General features: G+C 49.4%; 1 protein-coding gene across 2 annotated transcripts; it reads left to right on the plus strand.

Annotated features, from left to right (window-relative positions):
• SCAMP2 (secretory carrier membrane protein 2) lies at positions 1–27,965 on the plus strand. Of its 2 annotated transcripts, XM_084782302.1 has the most exons (10): positions 1–185; positions 15,682–15,750; positions 16,522–16,620; positions 17,124–17,252; positions 18,345–18,462; positions 19,913–20,041; positions 20,599–20,758; positions 22,480–22,581; positions 27,261–27,381; positions 27,613–27,965. In XM_084782302.1, the coding sequence occupies exons 1-10, from the start codon at positions 129–131 to the stop codon at positions 27,745–27,747; spliced, it is 1,119 nt and encodes a 372-aa protein (XP_084638428.1). In that variant the 5' UTR covers positions 1–128; the 3' UTR covers positions 27,748–27,965. The 2 variants fall into 2 exon arrangements, with proteins under 2 accessions (XP_084638428.1, XP_084638427.1); XM_084782301.1 differs by lacking the exon at positions 17,124–17,252 and having other exon boundaries at positions 2–185.
• The last annotated feature ends 13 nt before the right edge of the window (positions 27,966–27,978 follow it).

Genomic DNA, 27,978 nt, shown 5'->3' on the forward strand with positions numbered 1-27,978 from the left:
GGGCGCTACGCCTGCGCCAGAACGGTTGCCTCGCTCCCGGAAGTGAAGGGTCTATAGTGAGTGCTGCTGGGTCTGGGTGACCGAAGGCAGTAGCGCTCGCGGAGATCGCCCGCTGGTCCTCGATCACCATGTCGGCCTTCGACCCTAACCCCTTCGCGGACCCAGTGGATGTAAACCCCTTCCAGGTAGAACCCCCAATTCTTAAATCTCTAGGGCCAAGGGCCTGGGCCTGGGCCTCTTTTGCCAGCGCTCCGAGACGTGGCGTAGGAGGGACGGATCACCTGCCCAATGGGAGAGCAGAATCTGAAGGCTGGCCTATCATACTTTGTATGGAGGCGGGACTTTGCAACAGGTGGAACTGCGGCAAGGGGGCGGGGCGCTGGCGCCTGGAGAGAAGTGGGCTCTTAGAGCATCCCTGGATAAAGCCCCTCTGACTGGACACTGCTGGAGAAATGGGCAGCAGGCACACGCTTACCCTTGGAGGTGTCCTAGAATCAGGAAGGGAAGTACAACGTAGCTGTGACATTTCTACAGTCTTGGGAATCCACCTGTCTTGAGTCACCTTAGGAGAAAGGATCATTGGAAGATAATGAGGAAGTAGAAGTCTAGTGGGGTGTAGAAATGTGGAGATAACCCAACGCCCCAGCAGCAGCAGTGAAGCAAGCATCTAAAGTACAGGAGAGTCTCCATTGTTTATCAAGGGGTGGGGGGAAGGCTGAGAGAGGGTAGGAAGAGAGGCCACGCTAGAAAACGGCCTTGGTACAAGTTGTGCATGTTGGTCAAGGGCTTTGTTTGGAGTTGAGTTTGGGCCGTAGAAGAGAGAGTTGCGGGGGTTGGGATGAAGGAGCTTGGAGCACAAGGTACACACACGGGTCTGACAAATCTGCACGGGTGGTTGCTGGCGTGACCTTTGGAACACTCAAGAATCCAGCAGCCTTACAAGCCAAAATCTTGGCGTCGAGAACCTTTGTCTGTGCTGAAGGGCTGGAGCTCCTGTTAGCGCCAAGGCGCTTTGTGCTGCTTCTTTCATGTCTGCCCGAAACCAGTTTGAGGGAAGCTGCTTGTGCTGACTGGTGATTTATGAGGCCAGCTGTGCCTCCTGTGTCGGTATGTCACCAAGCACGTGAACTCATCCTGCTGGCACTTTATTTTGGTCAGCAACAACTTCAAAGTTTCCTGCGAGCTTTTCCAACGGGGATCCTTCCAAGGGAGGGAGCAAAGCAAAGGCGCCTTCAACTAGATTATTTTAAAAATCAGGGAGTAGAATTTATTGCTATTTCGAAGTTTTGCAGTGGTGGGATTGAAAGACGGCTTTGCACGTACTAGGCAAATCTTTTACCACTGTGCATATTGGGTAGCGCTGAGCTTTCACACCTGGCCCTTGGTTTATTTAAAACAGGTTCTCTCTATGTAGCCCAGACCGACCCTGAACTCCGTATGTGTCACATGCTGGTCTTGAACTTGGAGTCCTTCCTCTGTCTCCCACCATAACTAGCATGTGCTGCCACACTGGGCCAGGCTGAGAGTGGAAATTTTATGCTGCTTTTCCAAGGTGACTTAGCTGGTAGGAACCCTCAGGCGGATTTTGGTAGTTCATTCCTTGTTATACTGGGGAATTTAGAATATTCCTCTTCTAGCTTAATGCTTCTTGACAGAGCCTTTGCTGGGGACCTTGTGTCTTACGTAAGGCAAACAGTTGCTTCTATTAGTTGAGTGAGGAAAATAATGTTTGCATTTTTCCTGTAACTGTCTTCTGCTAACGCCTTATTGATAGACTGCTCTTTAATACGAAATAAAAATGTTTTGGTTATAGACAGCGAGAATCCAGCAGTCTTCTGCAGTGTGTAGTATGCAGTGGCATTCCTTTGTTCAGTTTTATTCTGTCAGAACAGTAAGTTTCCTGCTGCTGTCAGAGCAGTCAGCTGTCCAGCACTGCAGCGGATCTCCTCTGGGCTTGGCAGTGGGTAGGACTGTTCTGCCCTGGATTAGCGATATCTCCCTGAAGGTCCTAAAGCCCATCTCTGGCCTTGGAAGTGATTGGGCAGAGTGTGAAAGTAACTTTAGCAGTAACACAAAGTAATTTCTGTATCACATTAAAGTAAGATAGTTTGTCCAGGCAGCCTCAGGATGGGGGGGGGGGGGACAGGAAGCAGCTGTTGGCCTGCAAACTGGCAACATCTGGAAAGGAATCCTGTGTGGGAAGAAGAGAGCTGGCCTGACAGTGATACACTCCCCCTCGTGCTGGAATGACTTTTCATTCTTGGCAGGAAGCTGTGTGAAGACAAGCAGCTTTGCATCTGATGCCTGGAGCTCCTCCTGGTCAGAGCTGTCCTTCCTTCTCTTAGGATGGCCTATGCCACTTCCCTATTGCAGGGCTGGGCCATTGGGAGGGGTAGTCCTCGGATGACTAGGTGTGAGCCCAGTTTCATTTGCTCAGGGTGTTGGCTCAGAGCTCAGGAGAGAGCAGCTGGCAAGGTGATAGACTCAAACTGTCACACTAGTCAGACTGGCAAACAGTCTTTTTTTTTTTTTTTTTTTTGGTTATAACATGTAATGGTGGATTACAAAAATATACTTACTATTTAGAGTGTGTGGCTGACAGTCAGAGGACTGTAAATGTTCTTAGAAGTCTAGTCTAACATCTTCAGTTCAGCTTTACAGAAGGCAAGACTCCAGTGAGGCTGGGACACACTAGAGCCAATAGCAGCATACCAGAATTAACATCACAGGGGAACTTAGACCTGGGTTTCATTCCTGGGATGGTGCTGTTTTAAAGATTTTAGAATCTCATGTATTGTGTTAAACTTCTTGGGGTCATTTTAGGTCAGCTAAGGGAACAAGCGTAGTATTGTCACCTTTTTCACTTTCTTTTCTTTCTTTTTATTGAGACATGGTCTCTCTCCATGGCTTGGAACTTGTAGTTCTCTTACCTCTGCCTCTGAGTGTTGGGGTTGACAGGCAAGGGCCACCTTGCCAGAGTACCGTTTCCTTCTTGAATTGAAAGTGCATCAAATCAGCATTAGCTAAACTTTTAAAACTTTTAAAAATGTTTTACATTTATGTATATATGTATGCTTGGTTATTTGGTTGGTTGGTTTGGTTTGGTTTCATTTGATTTTTCCAAGACAGGGTTTCTCTATGTAGCCCTGGCTATATAGCATGTAGACCATGCTGGTCTAAAGAGTGAGTCCAGGACAGCCAGGGCTGTTACACAGAGAGACCCTGTCTGGGGGTGGGGGTGGGGAGATGTGCACACATTCATGCTGTGCTACAGGATAGAAGTCAGAGGACAACTTGCAGGAGTCAGTCCTTTGCTTGCACCATGAGTCCTAGGCTTAGTAGTCTGACATCCTGAGCCATGTCATTGTCCCTTAGTGTGAAGGAATGGAATAGGACAGATTTTTATTGACTTTCTGTTCTGTCGTTGCTGGGGATTAAACCAAGCATCTTGAGCATGCTAAGCGGGTGCTCTACTTTGGGCTAGCCCCTTATAGATTGTGTGTGTGTGTGTGTGTGTGTGTGTGTGTATGTGTGTGTGTGTGTGTGTTAGATAGGATCTTACTATGTAGCCCAGGCTGGCCTGGAACTCACATATCTGCCTGCTTCTATCTTCCAAGTGCTGGGATCAGAGGTATTTGACACCACAGTGACCCCTTTTGTTTTGAGACTGGGTTTCTCTGTGTAGCCTAGGCTGTCCTGGAACTCACTATGTTGACCAGGCTGGCCTCAAACTCAAGAGATCTGCCTGCCTCTGCCTCCCTGGTGCTGGGACTAAAGGTGTGCACCACCATGCTTGGCCCCTATATAGGGTTTTTAAGGCACTATTTTAAGTCAGTATGGTTTGAACCAAGGTACTCTGTTCTATGGTCAGGAAGGTTTGAGAACTCCTTCTGTATTTCATTTTCCTTTAAGATTGACAAGGCTTGCCAGTTTGGTTCAGGCCCTGAGACTCTCTAAATTGAGGACATTTGACCCAGCATTTCTCAAAGTTACTCAACCAAGGAACACTTTCTGCTCACACTCAAAAACAGCCAGTGAAACTCCCACACATCTTTGAAGTTGATTTTCTTACCCTTTAATTTTTTTTTTCTATATGTTCAGTGTGTGCAGGTATGTAGAGGTCAGGGGATTTTTTTTTTCATTACCATTCCTCAGGCATCCTTCACTTTCTCTAACTGGTCTAGAGCTTAGCTGACCAGTGTGCCCAGGAATCTGCTGTCTTTGGGACTACCCAGTGCTTATGTATAAATATGTGATGTGTGTCTGTGTACATGTGTGTCACATACATGCTGGTGCCCAGGGAAGGAGGGCACAGAAGTAGGCATCAGGCCCCTGGAGCGAGAGTTACAGAGAGTTGTGGCCATCTGATGTGGGTGCCGGGAACCGGAAGAGTAACAGCACTCTTAACCACTCCAGCCCCTACTTCTGGCTTTTTGCTTTGATTTTTAAAAAAATATAAGTCTGGGCCTGGTGCAGTGGCGCACACCTTTAATCCCAGCACTCGGGAAGCAAAGGCAGGTGAAACTCTGAGTTCGAAGTCAGCTTGGGTTATAAAATGAGCTTAGGACAGCCAGGGCTACACAGAGAAACCCTGTCTCAAAAAAAAAAAAGTGAGTTCGAGTCAGGTGTGTGCTAACATGCCTTTAATCCTAGAATTCTGGAGGCAGAGGCAAGAAGTCTATGTGAGTTTGGGGCCAGCCTGGTCTACATAATGAGTGTTAGACCAGCCAGAGATACTCAGTGAGACCCTCTCTCCGACAGTTTTAAAATAGGAGATACTAAGGCTGCAAAGACAGCCATTTACTGATAACTGTCGCCCAGCCCCTTATCCAGGTTTGTTATGAAGCCCCTGTTCCCCCTCCTTACAGTTAGTCAGGCTTCTGTGAACCCTCTCCTTGCCTATAGGTACAGTTGAGACGATTAGAAAAATGTCCTGTCGAGAAAGAGCTCTGAGTGGAAAGTAAAGTCCCCAGAGTGTGGCAGAGGCTTACCAAACTCCTAGGAGGAAGCAGGAAGCTGCAAGGCAAGCCTTAGCATTTCACAACCTCTGTGGCACACCCTTTTAAGTGTGGCTCGTCGCCCTCTAGATGTTTGGGTTCCTGCACTGGAATGATTCCACCACGCTGTCTCCTCACGGATATTTCTCACGAGTCTTGTCAAGTGATGCAGAGGTGGAAAGCTAAAAAGAGACATCGTTGTGCTGTCCTTCTCCCCCTAGCAGTCCACTGAAAGTCAGACTACCCAAGCCAATGTCAGGGCTGCTTTCCTCTGAGCTCTCTGCCAGATACAGCAGAGAAGACTGGGTCTTGGCGGGGGTGTGGAAGGGATGGTGGTGCCGAACAGAGGAAGTCTTTCAGGACTCGGAATTGCCAAGTCACACAATCTAACTTTCACACATAGCCTCCTTGCAGTTTAAAGATAATCTCAGTGCTGTGGCTGCTTCCCAGGGATGCAAAACACGTCTCTCCTGCGGGAGAGGGACATGAGGTTCCTCCATAGACACTAAGGCCTGAGCCACTTTCCAGAGAGGGTCAGCTTTAGCTTCACGTAGGTTTGGGAATTCTCAGAATCATCACCAGTAGACCCAATAGTATTTTCTGCCTTTCCCTTTTGTTTTTCTTCTCTTTGAGATAGGGTATCATTTGTCCCAGGCTAGCCTCAAATTTGCTGTGTAGCTGAGGCGGTCCTTGAGCTTCTAATTCTTCTGCCTCCATTTCCAGAGTGCTAGAATTTCAGATGTTTCTCACCACATCAGTTAAAGGACCTGGTGGAACTTACTTAGAAGAGGAGCGTTGTAAGAAATTTGAGTGATGGCTCAGTGGTTAAGAGCACTGGTTGAAGCCTTTAATCCCAGCACTCGGGAGGCAGAGACAGGCGGATCTGAGTGGGTTGGAGGCCAGCCTGGTCTACAAAGGGAGTCCAGGACAACCAAAGCTACACAGAGAAACCCTGTCTCGAAAAACAAACAAACAAACAAAAAAGAAAGAAAGAAAGAAAGAAAGAAAGAAAAGAAAAGAAAAAAAGAGGAACGACTGCTTTTCCAGACAACGTTGGTTTGATTCCCAGCACCCATGTGTCAGCTTCCAACTGTAACTCCAATTCCAGGGAATTCAACACCCTCTTCCAGCCTCCAAAGGAATCAGGCATGTACATGGTGCACAGACATACATACAGACAAAATACCTGTACACATAAAATAAAAATAAATCTTTAAACAATTTTAAGGAAAGAAAAAGAAAATGGCAAGAGACTGGCAGCTTAATGCCAACTGCAGACAGCCACCCAGATGGAGGTGTCCCTGGCTTTCTGCTTGGCTCCTGGAGCCAGGCAGCAGGGTTAGAACTTGGCTAGAGACACAGATGAACTTGGACCCTATGCTTCTGTTAAATTTTATTTGGAGTCACTGTGCACAGGATTAGTTTGTTCAGAGGATGCTAATATTTAACCAGGACAGACTCACTCAGGGAAGGGTGCTGAGGGCAGTGCAAGGCGTGCCAGGGCCATCAGGTGCCCCCTTGAGTTGCTCCCACCTTTATGTACACCAGAAGCCCTGCTGTTCCACCTGCCCGTGCCAGAGAACAGGGTGGGTGAGTGAGCATGTGCTCTGTGGTTGGCAGAGCTGAGAGCCAATGCTCCTGCATAGAGACAGTTGAGGGCAGGGACGTTGTGAGGGATCGAAGGAGTAAAAGCTGAGCCCTGTGCCAGAGAGGGGCTGGGGCGGAAGGCAGAGAGTCTGGCAGATGAAGAGATGAGGGATTCTAGATGAAGGAACAGCAAGAACTGAAAGTCACTTCTTGACGATGACACCTCTCTATTCCTGTATTCCGTCTGTCAGCCGGGGACCTCTTCCGTCTTAGATCCTGTACTCTGTCCCTGACAATTAGAGTTTGGAGAACTCTAATTAGAGTTTGGAGAAAAAAAAATTAATGACAGGGCAAGCAAAGCTGTAAACCTTGGCAGCCACCAGCAAGAGGGTCATGGAGAAGAGGAAGATCGCCATGCCTTTTGTTTGTTTGTTTTTCGAGACAGGGTTTCTCTGTGTAATAACCCTTGCTGACCTGGACTCACTTTGAAGACCAGGCTGGCCTCAGACTCACAGCGATCTACCTCCCTCTGCCTCCTGAGTTGCTGGGATTACAAGTGTGTGCCACCACTGCCTGGCCAGCCACGCCTTTTTTAGTTAAGCTGGTATACTCATCAGTGGAGGTCTGCAAGCAGCCATGTCCTGAAAGCAGGTGGTCTCAAAGAAAGTATGAGAAAACTCAAAGTGGGCCTTATGCATAAAGGCAGGACACCTCCATCTGGGCAGCTGTCTGGGGTTGACATTAGGCTGTGAGGTGACATGCATAGGTTTGGGACAGTATTTGAAAGAGAGAGAGAGAAGAAGAAGAAGAAAAAGGAAATTAGGGTCGTCTGCATTAGGAATCAAACAGGCAGATTTAACAGCTGCATGGCTGTGGCTCCAAAGCAACTGTTCTTTGTTGTCGTTTGGTTGTTTTGAGATAGGATCTCACTATGTAGCCCTGGCTGGCCTGGAACTCACAGAAATCTACCTGCCTGCCAAGAGCTAATGGATGTGCCATCATGCCTAGTTTTTTACTTTTTTTTTTTCCATATGACAATGTCTTACTCAGACCAGGCTGGCCTGGAACTCAACTTGGAACCAAAGGTGAACTGGGACTCCTGATCCTTCTGCCTCTACCTCCTGTTTACTGAGATGGCTGGCAACACGGCCACACCCAGTACGTGCCCTCTCCGTGAGCCTGTGGAGCTGTCTACTGCTTGTGTGACACATGCTTGCCTGGCTTGACTCTATCCAGGATCTCTCTGACTGGTAGCTTTGACTTATCTCAGGCTGGTTTCATTTCCTGTCTCTTCCATTTAGGAGTGTTTCTCAGTGCCGTTTTGGGCCCGGTTCTCACTCTTCTGCCTCTGTCTCAGTGTCCTCAGAATACTGTCCTCACCCAGAGAATCCTAGCTGTGCATCTCTAGTCCCCACCTCACTCTCAACTCTGACAAATGTTTTCAGCTCCCATCCACACCTTTCTAAACATGACAGCCAGATATACTCCACAGACACCTCCCAGTGTGGTCCAGACTCTGCCGAGGGCCTCTCCCTTCCCACACAGCCTGAAAAACTCGTCTCCTGGCAACCTGCCCGTTTTAAAAACCAACTTTGAGTTACTGAGCCTGTGGCATCTCCCGCAGGTCTCTAGAGCCCATAACTCCTCCATCCCAAGCTGCTGTCCCATAATGTACCCCTGTCACTCATGTCAACAGTCATGACCTCATAGCATCCTTTCTGCACATTGCACGCACTTCATGATAACCGAAATGGTCAGGGTGTAACCTGCTCTAATTCTTGTGGCTGCTTCCCCCTGCCACTGAGGTCAAGTCCTAACTGCTCCCGTCTGGCCCTGCCCTTCTCAGGCTGCTTTCCTAATGCTTCTGGCTGTTTTCTCTTTACACTTTCACCTCTAAGCCTCCATGACCTTCTTCCAGGCTGGGCGCGGTGGCGTAAGCTTATAAATCAACACTTGGGTGGTAGAGGAAAGAGAGTCAGGAGAATCAGGGTCACCCTCAAATTAGAGAGAGGGAGAGAGAGAAGAAGGAAAAAGAAGAAGAAGAAGAAGAAGAGAGAGAGAGAGAGAGAGAGAGAGAAGAGAGAGAGAGAGAAGAAGGAAAAAGAAGAAGAGAGGAGAGAGAGAGAGAGAGAGAGAGAAGAAGGAAAAAGAAGAAGAAGAAGAAGAGAGAGAGAGAGAGAGAAGAGAGAGAGAGAGAGAGAGAGAGAGAGAGAGAGAAGGAAAAAGAAGAAGAAGGAGAGAGAGAGAGAGAGAGAGAAGAGAGAGAGAGAGAGAGAGAGAGAGAGAGAGAGGGAGAGAGAGAAGGAAAAAGAAGAAGAAGGAGAGAGAGAGAGGAGCTAACATAACAAGTGGATGAGGCAAAACTGAAACCTAAGCCAGATGTGGTGGTATGCATACCTTTAATTCCAGCAGTCAAGAACAGAGGCAGGCAAATCCTGTGATTTGGAGAGCAGAGCAGAGCTACACAGTGAAACCCTGTCTCTAAAAAAGAAAACTAAGCAAACTACCAAGTACAGTCTTCTCATTCGCTGAACACAGCATGATCTCTTTAAAAAAAATTTTTTTAATGGGCATGGTGGCGCACCCCTTTAATCCCAGCACTCGAGAGGCAGAGGCAGGCAGATCTCTGTGAGTTCAAGGCCAGCCTGGTCTACAAAGCGAGTCCAGGACAGCCAAGGCTACACAGAGAAACTCTGTCTCAAAAAACAAAAACAAAACCAAAAATTTTTGTTAGTGTGCATTAGTGTTTTGCTTGCATGCATATCTATGTAAGGGAGTCAGATTCCCTGGAACTGGATTTACAGGCAGTTGTGAGGTGCCATGTGGGTGCTGGGAATTGAACCAGGGTCCTCTGGAAGAGTAGCCAGTGCTCTTAACCGCTAAGCCATCTCTCCAGCCCAGCATACTCTCTTTAGAGCTTGGGTGGTCTGATGCCAGTTAAGAAACACCTGTGTTGACACTCCCAGCTCCCATGTGACACTGCTGTCTTTATTCTCACCTGGGCTCAGTGTTGAACAGATTTGATGCTCTGTGTTGTTTTTTCTCAGGGGGAAAGAACAGGCTTCTTGGTGCCAGCTCAGCGTTTCATGGATTGGTTAGTGTAGGGAATGGACAGATCAGAGAAAAAAAGGAAGTGGCACAAGTTAAACTGTGCCAACAGGTGTTCCTGGGCTTAAAAGGGCCTGATCTACAGGGCAAGAAGCCCCATGTGCCTTGCCTTTCAGATAGGCTTCGAAGTGCTTGCCCCCCCCACCCTATTTCCCCTCCCCCCCCTTTTTTTTTTCAAAATAGCGTTTCTCTGTGTAGCCTTGGCTGTCCTGAACTCACTTTGTAGACGAGGCTGGCCTCGAACTCACAGCGATCCACCTGCCTCTGCCTCCCGAGTGCTGGGATTAGAGGAGTGCACCACCATGCCCGGCTCCCACTACACTTTTGAGATAGGGTTCTGTTACCATCGTGTAGCCAGAGCTGCCCTCAGCTTTGAGTCACATCTCCCTGCTTCAGTCTCCGAACTGCTGGCATTAGAGATTCGCAATGTTGTAACAGGCCTCCACATTTGTTTTTTGAGACAGTCTCACTGAGCGATCTTCGTTGGCCTAGAACTTACTATATGAGCCAGGCTGGCCTCACATTTGACCCATCTGGAATTAATGGTGTGTGCCTTCCACTTCTGGTCACCTGCTTCTACTTGAGTGCTGAGATTACAGATGTTTGCAGTCCTGCCCAGTTGATGCTGCGCTAAAGGTCCAAACAAGGGCTTCATGCTTGCCAAACACTCATCCTGCTAAAATGAGCTACATCCCTAACTTTTTCTTTCTTTTTTTTTCAACACGTCCCTCCTGTAGCCCTTGTGTTTTTAGGTAAAAGCGACACTATCACATTATATGAAATTTGGAAGATAGAAAGGAGGTCACCTACACGCCTCACAGTCTTGCTTTGTTCGTTTGATATGTTTCTCTGCCAGCTTTTTTCATGTGATTACTTTTAACACAACTAACTTGGCACTTACATAATGAAACCTTTCTGTAGGACTGCAGGATGTTTTGTTTTGAGCAGGGTCTTGCTGTGTAGCCTCGGCTGGCTTCACACTCACTGTGTAGATGGCCTAGGGTAGCTTATCTTCGTGTTCCTCCTGCCTCTTTGACTATGGAGTTGCAGGTGTGGGCTACCATGCTGGACCTGAGGTGTGCACTGTGCTTGGTTGGAGCCTGGAATCAGCCTCACACTAGGAGCTTGAGGGTGGAATGTGAGCACGGGAAAGCAGGGACAACACTGAGGCTCAGGGCTTATCGGGGATTATTAAACACACGGAAAGAGAGTTCCCTCCAAATCAGAAAAAGGGGCCCTTGTGAGGCCCAGCCCAGCTCAGCCATGCGTCTCCTAGGGTCCTCACACCCTACCTGCATAGAAATGTCCCTTTTACTTGATGCTGGTCTTGATGCCTTGGGCCTTTGCTTGCCTTCCTGCCTTCTTCTGGAAACCCCACTACTCTAGTTTTGTTTCTGTTGTTGTGATAAAATACCCTGGCAAAGAGCAACGTAGGGGAAAATGGGCTTATTTCAACTTATAAGTCCACCTTCCAGTCCAACATTGTGGGGAAGCTAACACGGGAACTTCAAACAGGTATCTCATCTGCAGTCAAGAGCAAAGAGAACCTTCTCTACGCTCACTTGCTTGCTTGTGCTCAGCTTGTTTTCTCTATCTCACGTAGTGCAGGATACACCCCCGCCCCTGCCTGCCTAGGGAATGGTGCCACCCACAGTACTTTGGGGCTTCCCATATCAATTAACTTAATATAACCCTCCCACAGACAAACCCACAAACCAACTCAGTGTAGACAATATCTGGCTGAGACTCTCTTCCCAGATGACTAGAAGGTTGAAGCAAGGTTACAATTAAAGCTAACCGCCCTACCCACCTTCCTCCCAGCCCTCTGAGCTATCTATCTCCTTCCCTCCTGTCAGTCACTCTGTACCTCACGCAGCACACTCTTAGCATTTGTCTCAGCTCCCAGTCCACCAGACTGAACTCTTTTTAAAATTTACATTCAAAATTTTATTTTTTCTATTTATAATTTTTTTCTTTTTAAAATTTAAAATTTTATTTTATTATTATTTTTATTACTTTTATTTTATTTATTTACTTATTTATTTTGCTTTTTTTTTTTTTTTTTAGACTGAATTCTTAAGAGGGAAGGAGCTGTGTCCCGCTTGTCTGCGCATACTCCTCACACTGTAACTGTTCACAAAATGTAAAGAACTAACTTTAGGAGCTTTTCTCCTCCCTCTTATACATTCAGTGAAAGGCATTGTTCCAGTCTGAGCAGCCGAAGGGGTTTTAGGTTACTTCTTTGTCGGTGAAACTTAGACCTCTCACTGTCCTTTTAAGTAACTGCTTGACCCACTTAAGAGCCAACTGGTGCTCCGTAAGTGGGGGAATTGGTGCTGGTACCGTCGTGTTTGTGACTTGGAGGAGAAGCTCATGGTCCTCATCAGTGAAAGACCCTGCGCGTCTCCTAAAGATGTGCACCAGGATCCCACTCTTTGAGGTTCTGTAAGGAAGGCCTTGCTCATGCCTTTTGGCAATAGAGCTCATTCACTTCAGCCACATAGTGATTGATCACCTATTTGTCCCACAGCCTTGGAGTCTCATGCTTATGTCCTGTCCCCAGAGTTAGACCTGGACACTGCTCTAAGATTTTTAATTTTTTAATGTTTCTGGGTATTTTCCTGTGTGTATACCTGTGTACCGTGTGTGTGTGTGTGTGTGTGTGTGTGTGTGTGTGTGTGTATGTAAGTGTGTGTGGCCTGAGGAGGCCAAAGAGGGCATTGAAATCTCCTGGAACTGGAGTTGCAGATGGCTGTGAGCCACCATGTGGGTTCTGGGAATCGAGCGTGGGTCCTCGGGAAGAGCATGCAGTGCTCCCAACCACTGACCCATCCCTGCACTGAGCTTGGGCTTTCCCATCTACATTAGGAGTAATTGTCTCATACGACTATGGCGGAGGTTAAGAGGACATTTGTGGTTACCCTTCTTGGCAGAGCCATAAAACACATGAGCTGACCAGAGTAGCTTTTCCAAGTCTTTACAGAATGGAGTATTTCCTCCCTCCCTCCCTTCCTGTTATGTGTGCACCTGCATGTGTGGAGGACAAAGGACAACTAGCAGTTCATTCTCTCCTTCCAACCATGGACATTTCAAGGATCAAACTCAGACTTGGTGACAAGCTCCTTTAGCCACTGAACCATTTTGTCAGCCCATCAATATAGTAGAGACACAAAGGAGAGAAGCTAAGTCACCGTGGAGCTGGGCATGGTTGGACATACCTGTGGTCCCAGCTCTGGAGGGGCCATAGCAGGAGGTTTGAGTTCACAGCCAGACTGGAGAGCAATAGTGAGTTCCAGGACAGCCTGAGTTATATAGGGGGACTCTTGTCTAGGGGTGGGGTGAAGGGGTCGGTAGATAGTGGATTCCATACTGCAATATGGAGTAAGTTTCTCAAAAATCTGCTACCTGACTGTTACTGTGATAGGAATGGCACCTTGCCTCAAGCTTTAAAGCTTCCTATTAAATGCACGTACCTTTGCCAGGTGTGTATGTGCCAGCTCCTGAAACTGCTACCTGAGCTGCCTCTTGGTTCCTACGCCCTGTGGTGACAGGGTGTAGTAGCCAGTTCCTTGGCTGGTGGGTCTTATTTCAGAGCTTGGGCTCACTTCCACTGGCAAGTGTCTGCTGGCTTTGAAGTGGGGGGGGGGGGGGCAGACCCTGAGCCAGAGCCTCCTTGCAGGCCAGCTGGTTCTAGGAGAAGACGCTTAGTGGGAGTAACCTCAGGACCAATCCCCATGTTTTTAGGTGACCTCCAGAACCTCACTTTGTCACTTTCTCTGAGTTGCAGGAGCCACCAAAGCAGAGGTGGGTGACCAACAGTCAGGACAGAGTCTGGTGGAGGGGGCTGGTGCCCCAGGAGCTGGTGGTCCCAGTGGGAAGAGAGAGCTGCTGTATAGAAAAGCCAGAGAACACCTGCAGACTGATACCTAGCTCTGCTAAGCTTCAGAATAAGAAGCCAGCTCCCGCCTTCCAGTCCTCAGATTAGTCACTTCATCTTGACCAGAAGGGTTTGCTCTCCCAGTGTCTGTGACACTGGCACTGGATTTAAGAATTGAGTCTGGCCCAGCATGGTGCCTCACACATGTAATCCCAGCACTCTGGGAGGCAGAGGCAGGCAGATCTCTGTGAATTTGAAGCCAGCCTGGTCTACAAAGCGAGTCCAGGACAGCTAAGGGTAAACAGAAAACCTATCTCAGAAAATCAAAAAAAAAGGGGGGAAAGAAAAGTAAAGAAAGAAAGAAATAATTGGGTCTGTAGACCAAGGCGTGGTGGTGTACACCTATAATCCCAGCATTTGGTAACTGGGATCCTGAGGGTCATGAGCAAGGCCATCTGGTCTTTACAATTTGAGGCTCACCTGAGCTTTATAAAACTCTATCATGAAGGGCTGGAGAGATGGCTCAGAGGTTAAGAGCACTGGCTGTTCTTCCAGAGGTTCTGAGTTCAATTCCCAGCACCCACATGGTGGCTCATAACCATCTATAATGAGATCTGGTGTCCTTTTCTAGTGGGCAAGCACACATGCAGACAGAACATTGTATACATAATAAATAGATAAATCTTTAAAAAAAACAAAACAAAACCCACCTCTATCATGAAAAACAAAACAAATGCAGGTCTGGGAATGAACCTTTAGAGAAACCAGCCAGTGGCTGTCTGGCCTCTCCCAGTTGTTTCTCCCAGAGGTCCTGCATGGCTGTGGAGCAGGACCTGAACCCCCATCCCCAGGACCAGGATGGGGGGAGGCTGCCTACCACAAGAAAGACAGGTTGAACACAAACTGCCCTTGCCACCAAAAGGGGCCACGTAGGCAGAGAGGAGGGTGGAAGCAGAAGGATGGAAGCCTGGGGACAGCCCGTCCTCTGCCGAGGACTTCCATTTCTATCTCATTCTGGGGACAGCCCGTCCTCTGCCAAGGACTTCCATTTCTCTCATTCTGTAGCCCAGTTTACACAGTGAGCTTCAGGCTATAGAAGGAGATAATGAGACCCTAACCCTCCCCTGTCGGCCTTCAGAATGCTAAGATTACACACGTATGCTACCACAAGTAACTACAACGAGTCTTGGCATGGTTTGAGTTTGTTTTGTTTTTTGTTTTTGAGACAGAATTTTTCTGTGTAGCCCTGGCTGTCCTGGACGTGCTTTATAGACCAGGCTGGCCTTGAATTCAGAGATCTGCCTGCCTCTGCCTCCTGAGTGCTGGGATTAAAGGCATTCGCCACTGTGCCTGGCTCTTTTTTTTTTTTAAGAAAGAAGGGCTGGGCATGTTGGTGCAGCACTAGGGAGGCAGGGACAAGTGGATCTCTGTGAGTTTGAGGCCAGCCTGGTCTATAAAGAGAGTCCAGGACAGCCAGTGTGACTCAGAAAAAATAAAGAGGAAAGGAAGAAAGAAAGAAAAGGGAACATTTTCCTGGCTTTTCATCTGAAAACTTCTCCCTCTTAGCAAGTGTGTCTGATTTAATAGTCAGTGCTGGCAGCCAGTAGCATGTTTTCACTCCAGAACCTTTAACCATCCTCTAAAAAGCAAGAGGAATAAAATGCTTTCTGCAGATTAAGAAATAAAACCAGGTTGGGGATTCAGTTCCATGGTTGAGCCCTTGCCTCACAAGCACAGACCCCTGGGATCCAGCACAGGAAAAAGAACAAGAAAAATAAGCAGTACAGGAAGGCTTGTACCTTTTCCACCCATTCCCCACCAAAGAAAAGAAAAGAAGGAAGAAGAAGAAGAAGAAGAAGAAGAAGAAGAAGAAGAAGAAGAAGAAGAAGAAGAAAGAAGTAGAGACCCTACACAGTTAAATGCTGTGCTCCCCTCTGAATCTGGCACTGAGAGCCTGTGGGGCTTATTGTTTCCAGAAAAGGTGAAGGATTTGCATGAAGACACTTTGTTGTAGGGCAGACCAGAACCCTGGATACCTGGGACATGGGACTGCTTGCTGGTCAGGGCTGTTTCCTCCTGTTGGTATCTCAGGCCTCCTTTTCTCCTTCCCAGGATCCCTCTGTGACCCAGCTGACTAATGCCCCTCAGGGTGGCCTGGCTGAATTCAATCCCTTCTCAGAGGTTGGTGACTATGTCCTTTCTGAGTGGTGCAGTCTTTGGGGAGGTGGTGGCCATGTGTGTTAGCAGGAGTTGCCAAAGTCTCTGGGGGCAAGGAACATGGTGGAGAAAGAACAGCTCTGGAGAGTTACTACTGCAGAGGGACAGTCCTAATGTGGACCTGGGGTAAGGTAAGTATGGAGACATGGGTCCGTGGGGGCTCACAGAGACTGAACCCCCAACCAAAGAGCCTGCATGGACTGGACCTAGGGCCCCTACATATATGTAGCAGATGTGCAGCATGGTCAACATGTGGGCCCCCTAACAGTGGGAGCAGGGGCTGCTTTTGACTCCGTTGCCTGCCACTGGATCCCTTCCCCCCAGCTGTCAGGCCCCAGTGGGAGAGGTGCCTGGATGGGTTTGATACCCCCTTGAGATCCTCCTCTCCTCTGAGAAGAGGGGGAAGTGAGGGGAGGGGGCATGAGGGCAGGACTCGGAGGAGAGGAGGAAGGGGGCGGGGATCAGGCTATAAAGTATTAAATTTAAAACATATATAGAAACACATCTCCAAAAGTCGCCGAAGTTCTGTGGGTTTTCTTTTACAGGGTGGGACAGGGCAGTGCTGCAGAGCCTGCTAACTAGCAAGGCCAGGAGTGTGGCCTAGGGGGTGTGGGTTAGAGGTCATGTTCCCCAAGCCTAAGCCTTGTTGGCCAAACCCCTGGAGAAGAGGTCAGGTCCTTGCTGTGGCCTTGCCACTAGTGGAACCCACTCATTTCTCTCCTCTGCCCCACACAGACAAATGCAGCCACAACGGTTCCAGTCACACAACTTCCTGGGCCTTCCCAGCCAGCTGTTCTCCAGCCCTCGGTGGAGCCAGCACAGCCGACACCCCAGGTACCGGTTGAGAGTCCTTTGGGCTCTCCTGTGCAATCGGGACTCACCCAGGTTGGGGCAGGGAAAGGGCCTTCATCCTTGAGGCTTCTTGACTTTTTTGGAGCCAAACTTTAGCCCCACTCCTCCTACCCCATCCCCCACCCCTGAAGTAAGCTCTGTCAGCCAGGCTGGGGTCCTTGGTGTCTTCAGAGAGCACGTTGTGCCACTCCAGGCCCCTCTTAGGGCCCAGAATATGTCTCTTTATTTTTTAGTTTGTGGTACTGCGAGTCAAGCCCAGGGCCTTACAAATGCTCTGTCACCAAGCTGCATCTATGGCCCCTCTCTTTTAATTCCTGCCTTCTATCCTATTTGTCTTTGTCCCTCCAGTGAGTCTGGTGAACCTTGTCTGCTTGTGCCTGTCACTAACCTCTGTCACCTCCCCCACCCTCACTACCTCCCCCACCCCACCCCAGGCTTCTCACTGCCCTGGTGAGCGTGGCCCACAGTGGAGTTGTGTATTGCAGCTCCTGCTTAGACAGGCCAGCAAGTTTCTGCCTGCCCGATTCCTGGCAGCGGGTGAGCCCTCAGAGAGGCAGATGCTCCTAGGAGGAGATAGTATTTCCAGGGACAGCTACATGCGCAAGCTTCCAAAGGTAGGCCCAGTGTAGATGAGCAAAAGGGTGGGCTGGGCACCTGGAGCCTGCCCAGGCTGGGTGCTGGAACCCTGTGAGGTGAGACAACCCCTATGTGCAGGGGTGATGGGATGCAGAGACCACTGACAGCAAGGGAGATGAGGCTAGGGCCCTCAGTGTGACACTACATGGCCAGTTCTAATCCCTGGGTCTGAAGTTCACCTTCCAGAGGCAAGCTTTGCTCTCTGGAACACTGCTTTGGTTAAATGTGTGTGCACACACATGCCTAGTTGTCATCCTATGAGACGGCCAGTGTACTGCCTGCTCCCCAAAGAGGGCCTTAGTCCCATCCTTCAGGAGGAAGATGGGACCAAACAGTGGTGACAGCAGCAGGTGCAAGGGCCCTGGGTCCAGTTCTACTCAGCTTTACCTGCAAGTCCCTGAACTGCCTCATTAAAAGACTCTGCTCCGCCTGCAGAGGTAACAAGGCTTGGCCTCTGCATGCCATGCAAGTCAGGCAGAGAAGGGCCACAGTCATGGGCTGTCCCCAAGGGCATGGCCAGACATTGTTCAGGTGGGCCTGGGAGGCAGCTCCTTGGGCACAGTGGGGAGGGAGGTTGCTTTGGTGTGGATTACAAGGCTCTAGTGCCTATGGCCTGCCTCACGTCCTCCTTCCTGTGCTTTCTGCTGGCAACCTAGCATTGTTTCCACTCTACAAACCCGCTTCAGGCTCTTCCCTTTAGCTTCGCGCCTCTGGGTTTCTGGCTTCAGGTTGGGCCCTTGTGAGGTCTTTCTCCTTTGCTGTTCCGCAAAGGACAGTACAATTCAATTTAGCCTGGACTCCACTATGGAAGACTAGGTGAGCCATGGGAGACGGGGAGGAAGTAGAGAGCCCTGGCAAGGACTAAGGGGTCAAAGGTGGCATAAAGGTAGTGGGTGACGGGTCACCTAGGCACTCCTGTGGTATTCCTTAAAGCTCAAGACACTGCATTGGGCAGGACTGCCTCGGACCGCCTGCTAGCTCTTCCTGCCTGGGTGCCTCTGCTGGCTTGCCTGGGCCGACGCTGTTCTTTTCTCATTTCCGGCTCTTCCCTGTTCCTGTTCTCTCCCTAGGCTGTTGCAGCTGCAGCCCAGGCAGGCCTGCTTCGGCAGCAGGAAGAATTAGACAGGAAAGCTGCTGAGTTGGAACGCAAGGAGCGAGAGTTGCAGAATACTGCGGCGAACTTGCATGGTAAGACTGTTGCAGTCTAGCCTGCTCTAACTGACACAAGGGGTGCCCCGAATCACCTTCATGGGGGATCCTGCAAAGCTTTTGATTCAGAAGCATGTTGGTTTGGGGGAGCTCAGCATAGTGGCAATAACTGTAACCCCAGCATATGGGAGACAGAAGCAGGAGGATCACTCCAAGTTCCAGGCCAGCGAAGGCTATAATATATAGCGAGACTACATCTGGAAAGAAAAAAAAAAAAAGAAGAAGGAAGGGTGCTCGTTCTGGGGTAGAGAGAAGAAAGGCAGAAGTTATAAGATCAGCAGAGTAGGCCTGACAGATATATACGGGTTATTTCTGCTTTCCTTCCCAGCTCTGAAATTCTTTGATTCCCTGGGCGCACAGTTCCATGTTGTTGCTAAAACTCCTCTCCAGAGGAGACATACACAATGTCCCAGTGACAAACTGAGGCAGGATTCCACCAAGGTTCATTCTGGGGAACCACTGAGTTTATTGGGCTTCCTTACAGAGCATAGGTGAAGGGCCACTTACAGGGGTGTGGGTGCTCCCCCCCATAGCCGTCCCTGGAAAGCCGTACCCAGCAGGGATGAAGCCTTCCCTGTAGTGAGGTAGATGGAGCCCCCGTCCCTATACACTCTAGCCCTCCCCCAGGGCCATGTACAGCTAAGGCAGAATTGCAGACAGCTTGTGGTAGGGAGAAGCTAGACGCTGGGGTCCCCTAGATGAGGGGATACAGTCAACAAGGTCAGCTGGTATAATACTTTTGAAACACGGTGCAGCTGAACTCCCCATGATGGTGGGGCCTTGACTTTCGCATGGTTATGATGATGACAACCCCGGTTGTCCTGCTTATGAGCTGGTCATTAGTAAAACTAGTTTAAGCCAGTGTGCTAGCTCACCTCTCCACCCACCACCACCACCACCACCCCTTTTTTTTTTTGGTTTTTCAAGACAGGGTCTCTCTGTGTAGCCTTGGCTGTCCTGGACTTGCTTTGTGGACCAGGCTGGCCTCAAACTCACAGCGATCCGCCTGCCTCTGTCTCTTGAGTGCTGGGATTAAAGGCGTGCGCCACCACACCTGGCCTCACTAGCTCACACCTTTAATCCCAGCACTCAAGAGATAGAAGCAGGCAGACCTCTGAAAATTCAAGGCCAGCCTGGCCTACCTGGTCTTCAAGGACAGCCAGGGCTACCTCACTGTCTCAAAAGAAACAAATACATCATTTACGACATTTAGCTCTATTACCCAATGTAGTCGGGCTTCATTATCTTAGAGGGAACTTGTGGGTGTCTCTCTGGGTCCCCCTTTGACCTCCCTTCATGTTCCTTGAAGTCCCTGGAAACCTGAACTGTGCTTGTAAGGAGCACCTCTGCCAGCTCCGTTTTACCTATAAGCTGGGCTGCTGTGTGCTCTCCCCCATGCCACTGACGAGGCTGTACTCTTTCTACACAGTCAGAGACAACAACTGGCCGCCCCTCCCCTCATGGTGCCCCGTGAAGCCCTGCTTCTATCAGGACTTCTCCACGGAGATCCCTGCCGACTACCAGCGGATATGCAAGATGCTTTACTATCTCTGGATGTGTGAGTTCTGGGGTGCACTGGCAATGTCTTGAGATCCCTGGGGTTTACTTTGGGCCTTGCTTCCTGGGGTCAAGACCTGGCACAGACTCTGTCCTTCTTAGTGTTTGGGCTGGCATGGAGAGGTCCTTTATGTCCTATGTGGGACCCTGCTCAAAGGGGCCAGCTACACTACTTTGGAAAGGAGTGGGAGGGAACAAGCCAGAGACCTCTGTGTTCCTGTAGAGCTTACCATCCTGAAAGGCTCAACCTAGGTGAAGGCCTGTCCTCACTGGAGGCCTCTAGGTCCTGGCAGTGAGGAAAGACTACAGCTACATTTCATTCCCCAAGGATTAGCCCTGGGTCTTTCCGCACCATGCCTATCTCTCAATCTCACTGTCACCTCCTAAGAAAGTTGGGTCCCTGGTGTGAGGTCCCAGAGAACCAGGATCTGGAAGCTAACCTTGCCTGAGTGCATACAGCCTGATGCCCCCTACACTTCCCACATGGCTTGCTCTGTGGGCAGCCAGTCCTCCAGCCACCTTGGATTAAGCCATTTTTCTCTCCTTGCCCCTTCCTAGTGCATTCAGTGACTCTGTTTCTAAACCTGCTTGCATGCTTGGCCTGGTTCACCAGTGACGCAACTAACGGAACAGCCTTTGGCCTCTCCATCCTCTGGTTTCTCATCTTCACCCCCTGTGCCTTCCTTTGTTGGTACCGACCCATCTACAAGGCTTTCAGGTGAGTGGAGCTAGAACAAGGGGTGAGGGTATGGCTGGCATCCCAGGAGCAGCTGGCAGACCCAAGCGCTGGGCCCCATCACAGTCCTAGCTCAGAATAGAGTGGTAGGGAAATTGACTTTCTTTTCTCCCTCGAATCAGAGCAGACAAATTAAGAGCCATTTTCCTTAGCCTAGCCTGTAGGTGAGGTTTGCTACAGGCCTGTCCATGGATGGGCACAGGAGAATGAGAGGGGCCTGGAGCCTTGCCTACTGTCGTACTGTCCCCAAGCAGGCTAGCCTGCTGTCGTACTGTCCCCAAGCAGGCTAGCCTACTGTTGTACTGTCCCCAAGCAGGCTAGCCTACTGTCGTACTGTCCCCAAGCAGGCTAGCCTGCTGTCGTACTGTCCCCGGAGCAGGCTAGCCTACTGTCGTACTGTCCCCAAGCAGGCTAGCCTACTGTTGTACTGTCCCCGGAGCAGGCTAGCCTGCTGTTGTACTGTCCCTCGGCAGGCTAGCTGGCAGGCAAGGATTTATTTGGTGTGAAGAGGGAACACCTTGCTAAAGCGAGAGGTGCTGCCCTGCCGGGTTCAGATGCTGTCTGTGGCTCATCTTTATGATCTTAGCCATCTGTTGCCAGTATGTAAGCTAGCTCCTGTGAGCTTAAACAGGTGTCTCTAAGACCCCCTGGGGAATTGGAATTATATTTCATTCATGCTTGATGCTTTAAGGGAAGAAGAGCCGGGAGTAGCAGGAGGGCAGATCCTGAATTCTGTATTCTGGTTTTCAAAGCCAGGGGTGAAGCTCAGTAGTGTTTGCCCAGCATGTGCAAAGCCTGGGTTCTATTAAAGCTACACACAAAACTGTTTGTAGTGGCACAGGCCTATCCTCCTAGCACTTGGGAGGTACAGTAAGAGGGTCAGAGATTCAAGGTTTCATAGGGAATTAAGAGATCAGCCTGGAGTACATGAGACCCTTGTCCAGCTTGGGCTACATGAGACCCTTGTCTGTAACTAAAACAAAGCAGCACAGTGGTGGAGATACCCAATTCTTGAGGAGTCTTTTTTTGTTTTTTTCTGAGACTGGGTCTCTCTGTGTAGCCTTGGCTGTCCTGGAGACCAGGCTGGCCTCAAATTCATAGCAATCCGCCTGCCTCTGCCTCCTGATTGCTGAGACTAAAGTGTGCACCACCACGCCCAGCTTTCTTGAGGAGTCTTGACCAGTTTGCTACTTCTCCCACCCTAGTCTACAGTGTGTGTGTGTGTGTGTGTGTGTGTGTGTGTGTGTGTGTGTGTGTGTGTGTGTATTTGAAGAGGGTTAAGGCATTGAACTCAAGACTTTAAAGATTGTATGAGTGTTTCACCTGTATGAATGTCTGTGCACCATGTGCATGTAGCATCCTCAGAGGCCAGAAGAGGGTACTGGATCACTTGAGACTGGAAGACTGGAGTTGGAGACAGTTATGACATGTGGCCAGGTAGCCAACTACCTGTGACTGAGAAGCCAACTCAGGTCCTCTGGAAGAGCAGCCAGTGCTCTAAACTGCTGAGCTCTCTCCAGCCTGTTGTTGGGTTTTAGCTTTTTTGTTTGTGTGTGAGTACATGCCACAGTGCACATAAGTATGTCAAATGACAACTTTTGAGAGTTCTTCCATCCTGTGGCTTGGTAGCAAAGACCTTTCGGCACTGAGCCATCCCATTGGCCCCAGGCCCACTTGTGATTTACTTCTTTCTTTCTCCACAGGTCTGACAACTCTTTCAGCTTCTTCGTGTTCTTCTTTGTATTTTTTTGTCAAATAGGAATCTACTGTATCCAATTGATTGGCTTGCCTAACTTGGGGACCAGGTAAGACCTGAGGTATCACAGAGGGTTCAATGTCCTTGTCATTTTCTAGCTCCTCGAGAATGTTTGGACCATGGTGGAGAAAGGGTGGAGAGTACACTGGTTCTCTGTTGTGTGAGACGTTTCCTGGAGAGATGCAACACACACACACACACACACACACACACACACACACACCCCTACTCACCCTAGGTAGGGAACCCATGATAGACCAAAGTACTAGTACCACCAAAGTCCAGCTTGGTGAACCATTGAGGGTTTTTTAGGGTTATTTACAAGATTATGGGTGAGGGGTACTTACAGGGGCAAACATGACTCAAAGACAGCTGCATCAGCAAAGCCCACCCCAGCATGGGTGACAGTTCACAAAGCTGGGGACTGGAGCTCACTGCATGGCCTGCAGACAGCTCTGCAGCTTGGAGAGTGTCCTTTGCAAGTGACTCTGGTCTAAAGTTCTTTCAGGCAGCTGGTCTGGTCTCAAGAGTCTCTCTGCAGCTCAGCTTGTCTGAGAATCCTCTTTCAGCTCAGCCTCTGTCCTCAGAGGGCAACACTGAGCTTTTATTACTTTCTCTGGCTGGAAGAGTCATAGTGACTCTGTTAGTTTCAAGGACTTCCTGAAGCTATTTTGAATTTACAGTAGGATAGAATGTTTCAATCTCTGAGGAAACTCTATGCCACACCTCTTTGCTGGTTATCTTTTTTTGGGGGGGGTACTAGGGGTCAGACCCAGAACCTTGCACATTGCTAGGAAATGCTCTGTCCCTGAGACACACCCCAGCTTTCCATTATTTTACAGTGGCTACTTTTTCTTCTTTACCTCTTCATTCTAAGGTGTATAGGAGAGGGTCTCATTCTGGCCTGGGACTGTATAGCCCAGGGTGGCCTCAGATCCATGGTGACCATCCTGCCTGTCTCCAGAGAGCTGAGATTTCAGGTTTGAACCACAATGCCAGATTAGCTTAAGTCTTTTGTTTGTTTGTTTGTTTGTTTGTTTGTTGGTTTGGTTTGGTTTTGGTTTTGGTTTTTTGAGACAGGGTTTCTCTGTGTAGCCTTGGCTATCCTAAACCAGGCTGGCCTTGAGCTCACATTGATCCGCCTGCCTCTGCCTCCAGAATACTGGGATTAAAGGCGTGCGCCACCACGCCCGGCTTAGTTTGGCTTAAGTCTTTAGGGCTGTGTCTGGCACTGTATGGCAGCTTCTTGCTTTTCTCCTGCAGCTCCTAGAGGCCGATGGGTGCCCTGGCCTTGAAGCCTCTGAGTTACATCTTACCTCTCTGACTCACTGTGTAGCTCAAAATGACCTTGAACTTCTTCTAGTCATTCTGCCTCCAGGCTGTACCTGGTTTTGTGTGTGTGTGTGTCTGTCTGTCTGTCTGTCTGTGGTGTTGTGGTGGTGGTGGTATTTTGTTTTGTTTTATGTAGACCTTGGAATGGGATCCAGGGTCTCATGCTCGCTAGGCAAGCACTTTGCCAGTCGGGCTACGTCTTTGGCTCCCAACTTAATTTTTCTCTCAGGGCCTTGTGTCTGCAGGAGACGGGGCCTGCCTCCCTGGAGAGGTGTCTTGCTGTTCTGGAGCATGTTGCTGGCTTAAGTTTCCTGGCGACCTCAGTCCTTAGCTCAGGATTAATTTCTAAAAGAAAAGCTGATGGCTGGTGTTTTCCTTTCTACCCCAGTGCACTGGGAACATTGCAAAAAGGTCGAGCTGGCACGGGGATGAGAGCATGAGCCTAGAAGGACAGGCTGCACTATTTTGGTCCCCTCCTTGCAGCATTTAGAAAGTCCAGAGTGTGAGGAGAGGGCTGGCCGCACAGGCATTGTGAGCCTGAGCACACTGGCCTTCTGCCCCCTGCTTCCTTCTTACTCTGCTGCTGTAACGCAGCCCCTTTGAGTGGATGGTCCAGGTTCATTATTGCTCTAAGCTAGATGTTCTTAGGGTGCAGGTGGCCCATGTCTGTAATCCCAGCACTTGGGAGGCAAGATAGGGAGATTGAAAGTTTAAGGTCAGCCTGGGCTATGTAGTGAGTTCTGGGCCAGCCTGGAATACAGAGTCTCAAAAGACAAATGAGCTGGGCATGGTGGCACACACATTTAATCCCAGCACTCAGGAGAGCAGAGGCAGGTAGATCCTTAGTTTGAGGCTACCAGGGTTACATAGTAAGACAGTGTCTCAAAATAAATAAGTAGGATGGGGACTGGGGTATGCTACAATTAATATTTGCACTGGTATTTGTCTGATCTATGAGGTCTGGTCCTGGCCCTGCCCATTTTTGCTTTACCATAGACCTTCTCGAACAGTCATTTTCGTGTGTGTGTGTGTGTGTGTGTGTGTGTGTGTGTGTGTGTGTGTGTGTGTGTCCATTTGTGCATGCATGTTTGTGGGGGCATATGTGTACGTCCCTAATGTGGAGGCCAGAAGTGTTGTTTGTTTGGTTTTTTGGTTTTTCGAGACAGGGTTTCTCTGTGTAGCCTTGGCTGTCCTGGACTCACTTTGTAGACCAGGCTGGCCTTGAACTCACAGTGATTGGCCTGCCTCTGCCTCCCAAGTGCTGGGACTAAAGGCATGCACCACCATGCCCAGCTGCCAGAAGTGTTGTTTACATACCATCCACCTTGGTTTTTCCTGTTTATGTGTGTGTGCGCGCGCGCGCGCGCGCGCGCTGCACGAGTCATCAGACTTGGCAGCAAGCATCTTTAACTGCTGAGCCATTTTGCCACTTCTCCACTTTGTTTTTAAGTGCATGGCCTCTCATTAGCCTGGAGGTTGCAGAAGAGGCTGTTTAACCGCCAGACCTCAGGCATCTATCTGCCTGTCTCTGCCTTTCCGGTGCCAGCTGGGGTTATAGGCATAGGGTTCTGAATGCAAGTCCTCGTGTTCATGCTGCAAGAACTGAGCTCTCCTGTGCGGCCTTCAGCGGCTCCTCTTCCTGCCTCTGCCTCCCAGTTGCTAAGATTACAGGCAGAAGCCATAGCGTATTAGATTACCTAGTGTGCATTACACACACGCAGGGACGCACATGAGAGTCAGTTCTCCTTCCACCATGTGAGTTCTGAGGAGTGAGCTCAGTTGCCAGCGTGGTGGAGAGCCCGTTGCCTGCTGAGCCGGCTTCCTCTGCTGCACTGGTTTTCTTCTGTCGCTTATGCTTTTGCTCTCACACTTAAACCACGAGTGAATTCAAGGTCATGCAAGTTACTTCTGTTTTTCTTCTAAGAGTTTGCTTGTTTGCTTTTTGATACAGAGCCTCTCTATGGTTCTTGCTGTCACTATGTAGACCAGGCTGTCCTAGAACTTATATTCTCCTGCCTCTGCCTCCTGAGTGTCCTGCCTGCCTAAAAGTGTGTGCTACCATGCCCACCTTTTCAAAGAGTTTTAGAGTCTCAGGTCTTACAATGAAATCTTTGCCCTGTTTTGAGTTAATTTCCTTTTCAAAGAGTTTTAGAGTCTCAGGTCTTACAATGAAATCTTTGCCCTGTTTTGAGTTAATTTCCTTTTCAAAGAGTTTTAGAGTCTCAGGTCTTACAATGAAATCTTTGCCCTGTTTTGAGTTGATTTCCTTTTCTTTTCTTTTCTTTTTTTTTTTTTTTTTTTTTTTTTTTTTTGTCTTTTGAGACAGAGTTTCTCTGTGTAGCCTTGGCTGTCCTGGACTCACTTTGTAGACCAGGCTGGCCTCGAACTCACAAAAATCCGCCTGCCTCTGCCTCCCGGGTGCTGGGATTAAAGGCGTGGGCCACCACCACACCAGGCGAGTTAATTTTTATATCTGATTAAAGTAAGGATCAGTTGTCCCAGTACCATTTGTAAAGAGACTATCAAATCCCATCTAGGGCATTAAATTCCTTTTATTTATGAAGGGTCGGGGTATACACGTGCCAGGACATGCGTGTTCAAGGATAAGTTCTCCCCTGCACCATGTAGGCCCTGAGGATCAAATCCAAACTCTCAAGCTTGGCATCAAGTACCTTTACCTGCTGAACCATCTCACTGTCCCCCTTGGCTTTAGGACCCTAAAAAAGGTAGATTGGGGGGCCAGGAGAGAGGGCTGTTCTACCAGAAGACCTAGGTTCAATTCTCAACACCCACGTGGCAACTCACAACCGTCTGTATCTCCATTTCTAGAGGATCTGACACCCTCACCCACATAGAACAATGCACAGAAAAAAAAAAGATAATAAGTTTAAAAATAGGTAAATCTGGACTCTGAAGCCTATGACATTGCTTAAGGACACTGAGGCTCTGGGGATGACATAACCACTAAAGGCAGAGGTCCTGATGGGGAAGGCTGAGGTGACAGGGGAAAGGCAACATGGTGGCCAGTGCACCTCTCTCCAGAGTCCTCTGTGTAGACCTGTATCTTCCCTGTCCCCACCCTCAATCAGCAGCATGCACTGAGCCTTGGGCTGCTCCTGACAAGGCACGTGCCACATCTCCATTCTAGACTTTACTAGACCAGATTTCCATGTGATACCTCCTCTAAGACCTCAGGAGAGGTCATGTTGTAGCAGCATGGGCCTCTCAGTGCTCACAGCTTGGTCTCTCACAGAGGAAGGTCACTGAACCACAAGGCTCCCTGTGCTGCAGGGAAACATCCAGGTGGTGGTCAGCACACAGCCATCTGGGAGAAGTGCTCTTCTTAGGGACTTGTGTGTCCCGAACTTACCTCACCCCTGACTTCTCCTTTTGTAGTGGTTGGCTTGCAGCCCTGACTACACTGAAAGAGGGGCCCTTACCTGTGACCATCATCATGATGGTAGTGGCTGGCTTCTTTACGCTCTGTGCCGGGCTCTCACTCTTTCTCCTGCAGCGGGTAAGTAGGGCTTGAGCCATGAGCACACAGAAGTAAAAGTCCAGCTTTCCTGTGTGTACGTCTAAATATTCCTTGTCCCTAAAGCCCTCAGGGACCCAACACCTTTGTCCAAGGGTCCGGGTGAGCAGCCAGGCAGGGTTCAGCTCTCGGGGTGGGGGTGGGGAGTGTCTCTGGAGTCTATTCTGAGGGCTAGGATGCTCTGGGCTCTTCTCACCTAGCCTTGGTCCCTAGGTACATGCCTTCTACCGTCGGACAGGAGCCAGCTTCCAGCAGGCGCAGGAAGAGTTTTCCCAGGGCATCTTCAGCAACAGAACCTTCCGCAGTGCTGCCTCATCTGCTGCCCAAGGAGCCTTCCAGGGGAACTAGTCTTCCAGACTTTCCTTCCCTCAGCCCCAGCCTCTTCCGCCACCTGCCTTCTGAGCTGCACTTTCCGTGGTGCCTTATGTAGTGCTTATGCCCAGCACAGACCTGGCAGGGATCTTGTCTTGTCCCTGCTCTTTCCTCAGTGGTCAGCTGTCCCTTCCACATGAGGGAAGGGGAGGAAGGGACAGGGGCTTTGCTTTTTTTTTTTTTTTTTTTTTTTTTTTTTAAACACAA

Source organism: Acomys minous (assembly GCF_964271855.1).
Source record: "Acomys minous genome assembly, chromosome: 5".
In the NCBI taxonomy this organism is placed as follows: Eukaryota; Metazoa; Chordata; class Mammalia; order Rodentia; family Muridae; genus Acomys; species Acomys minous.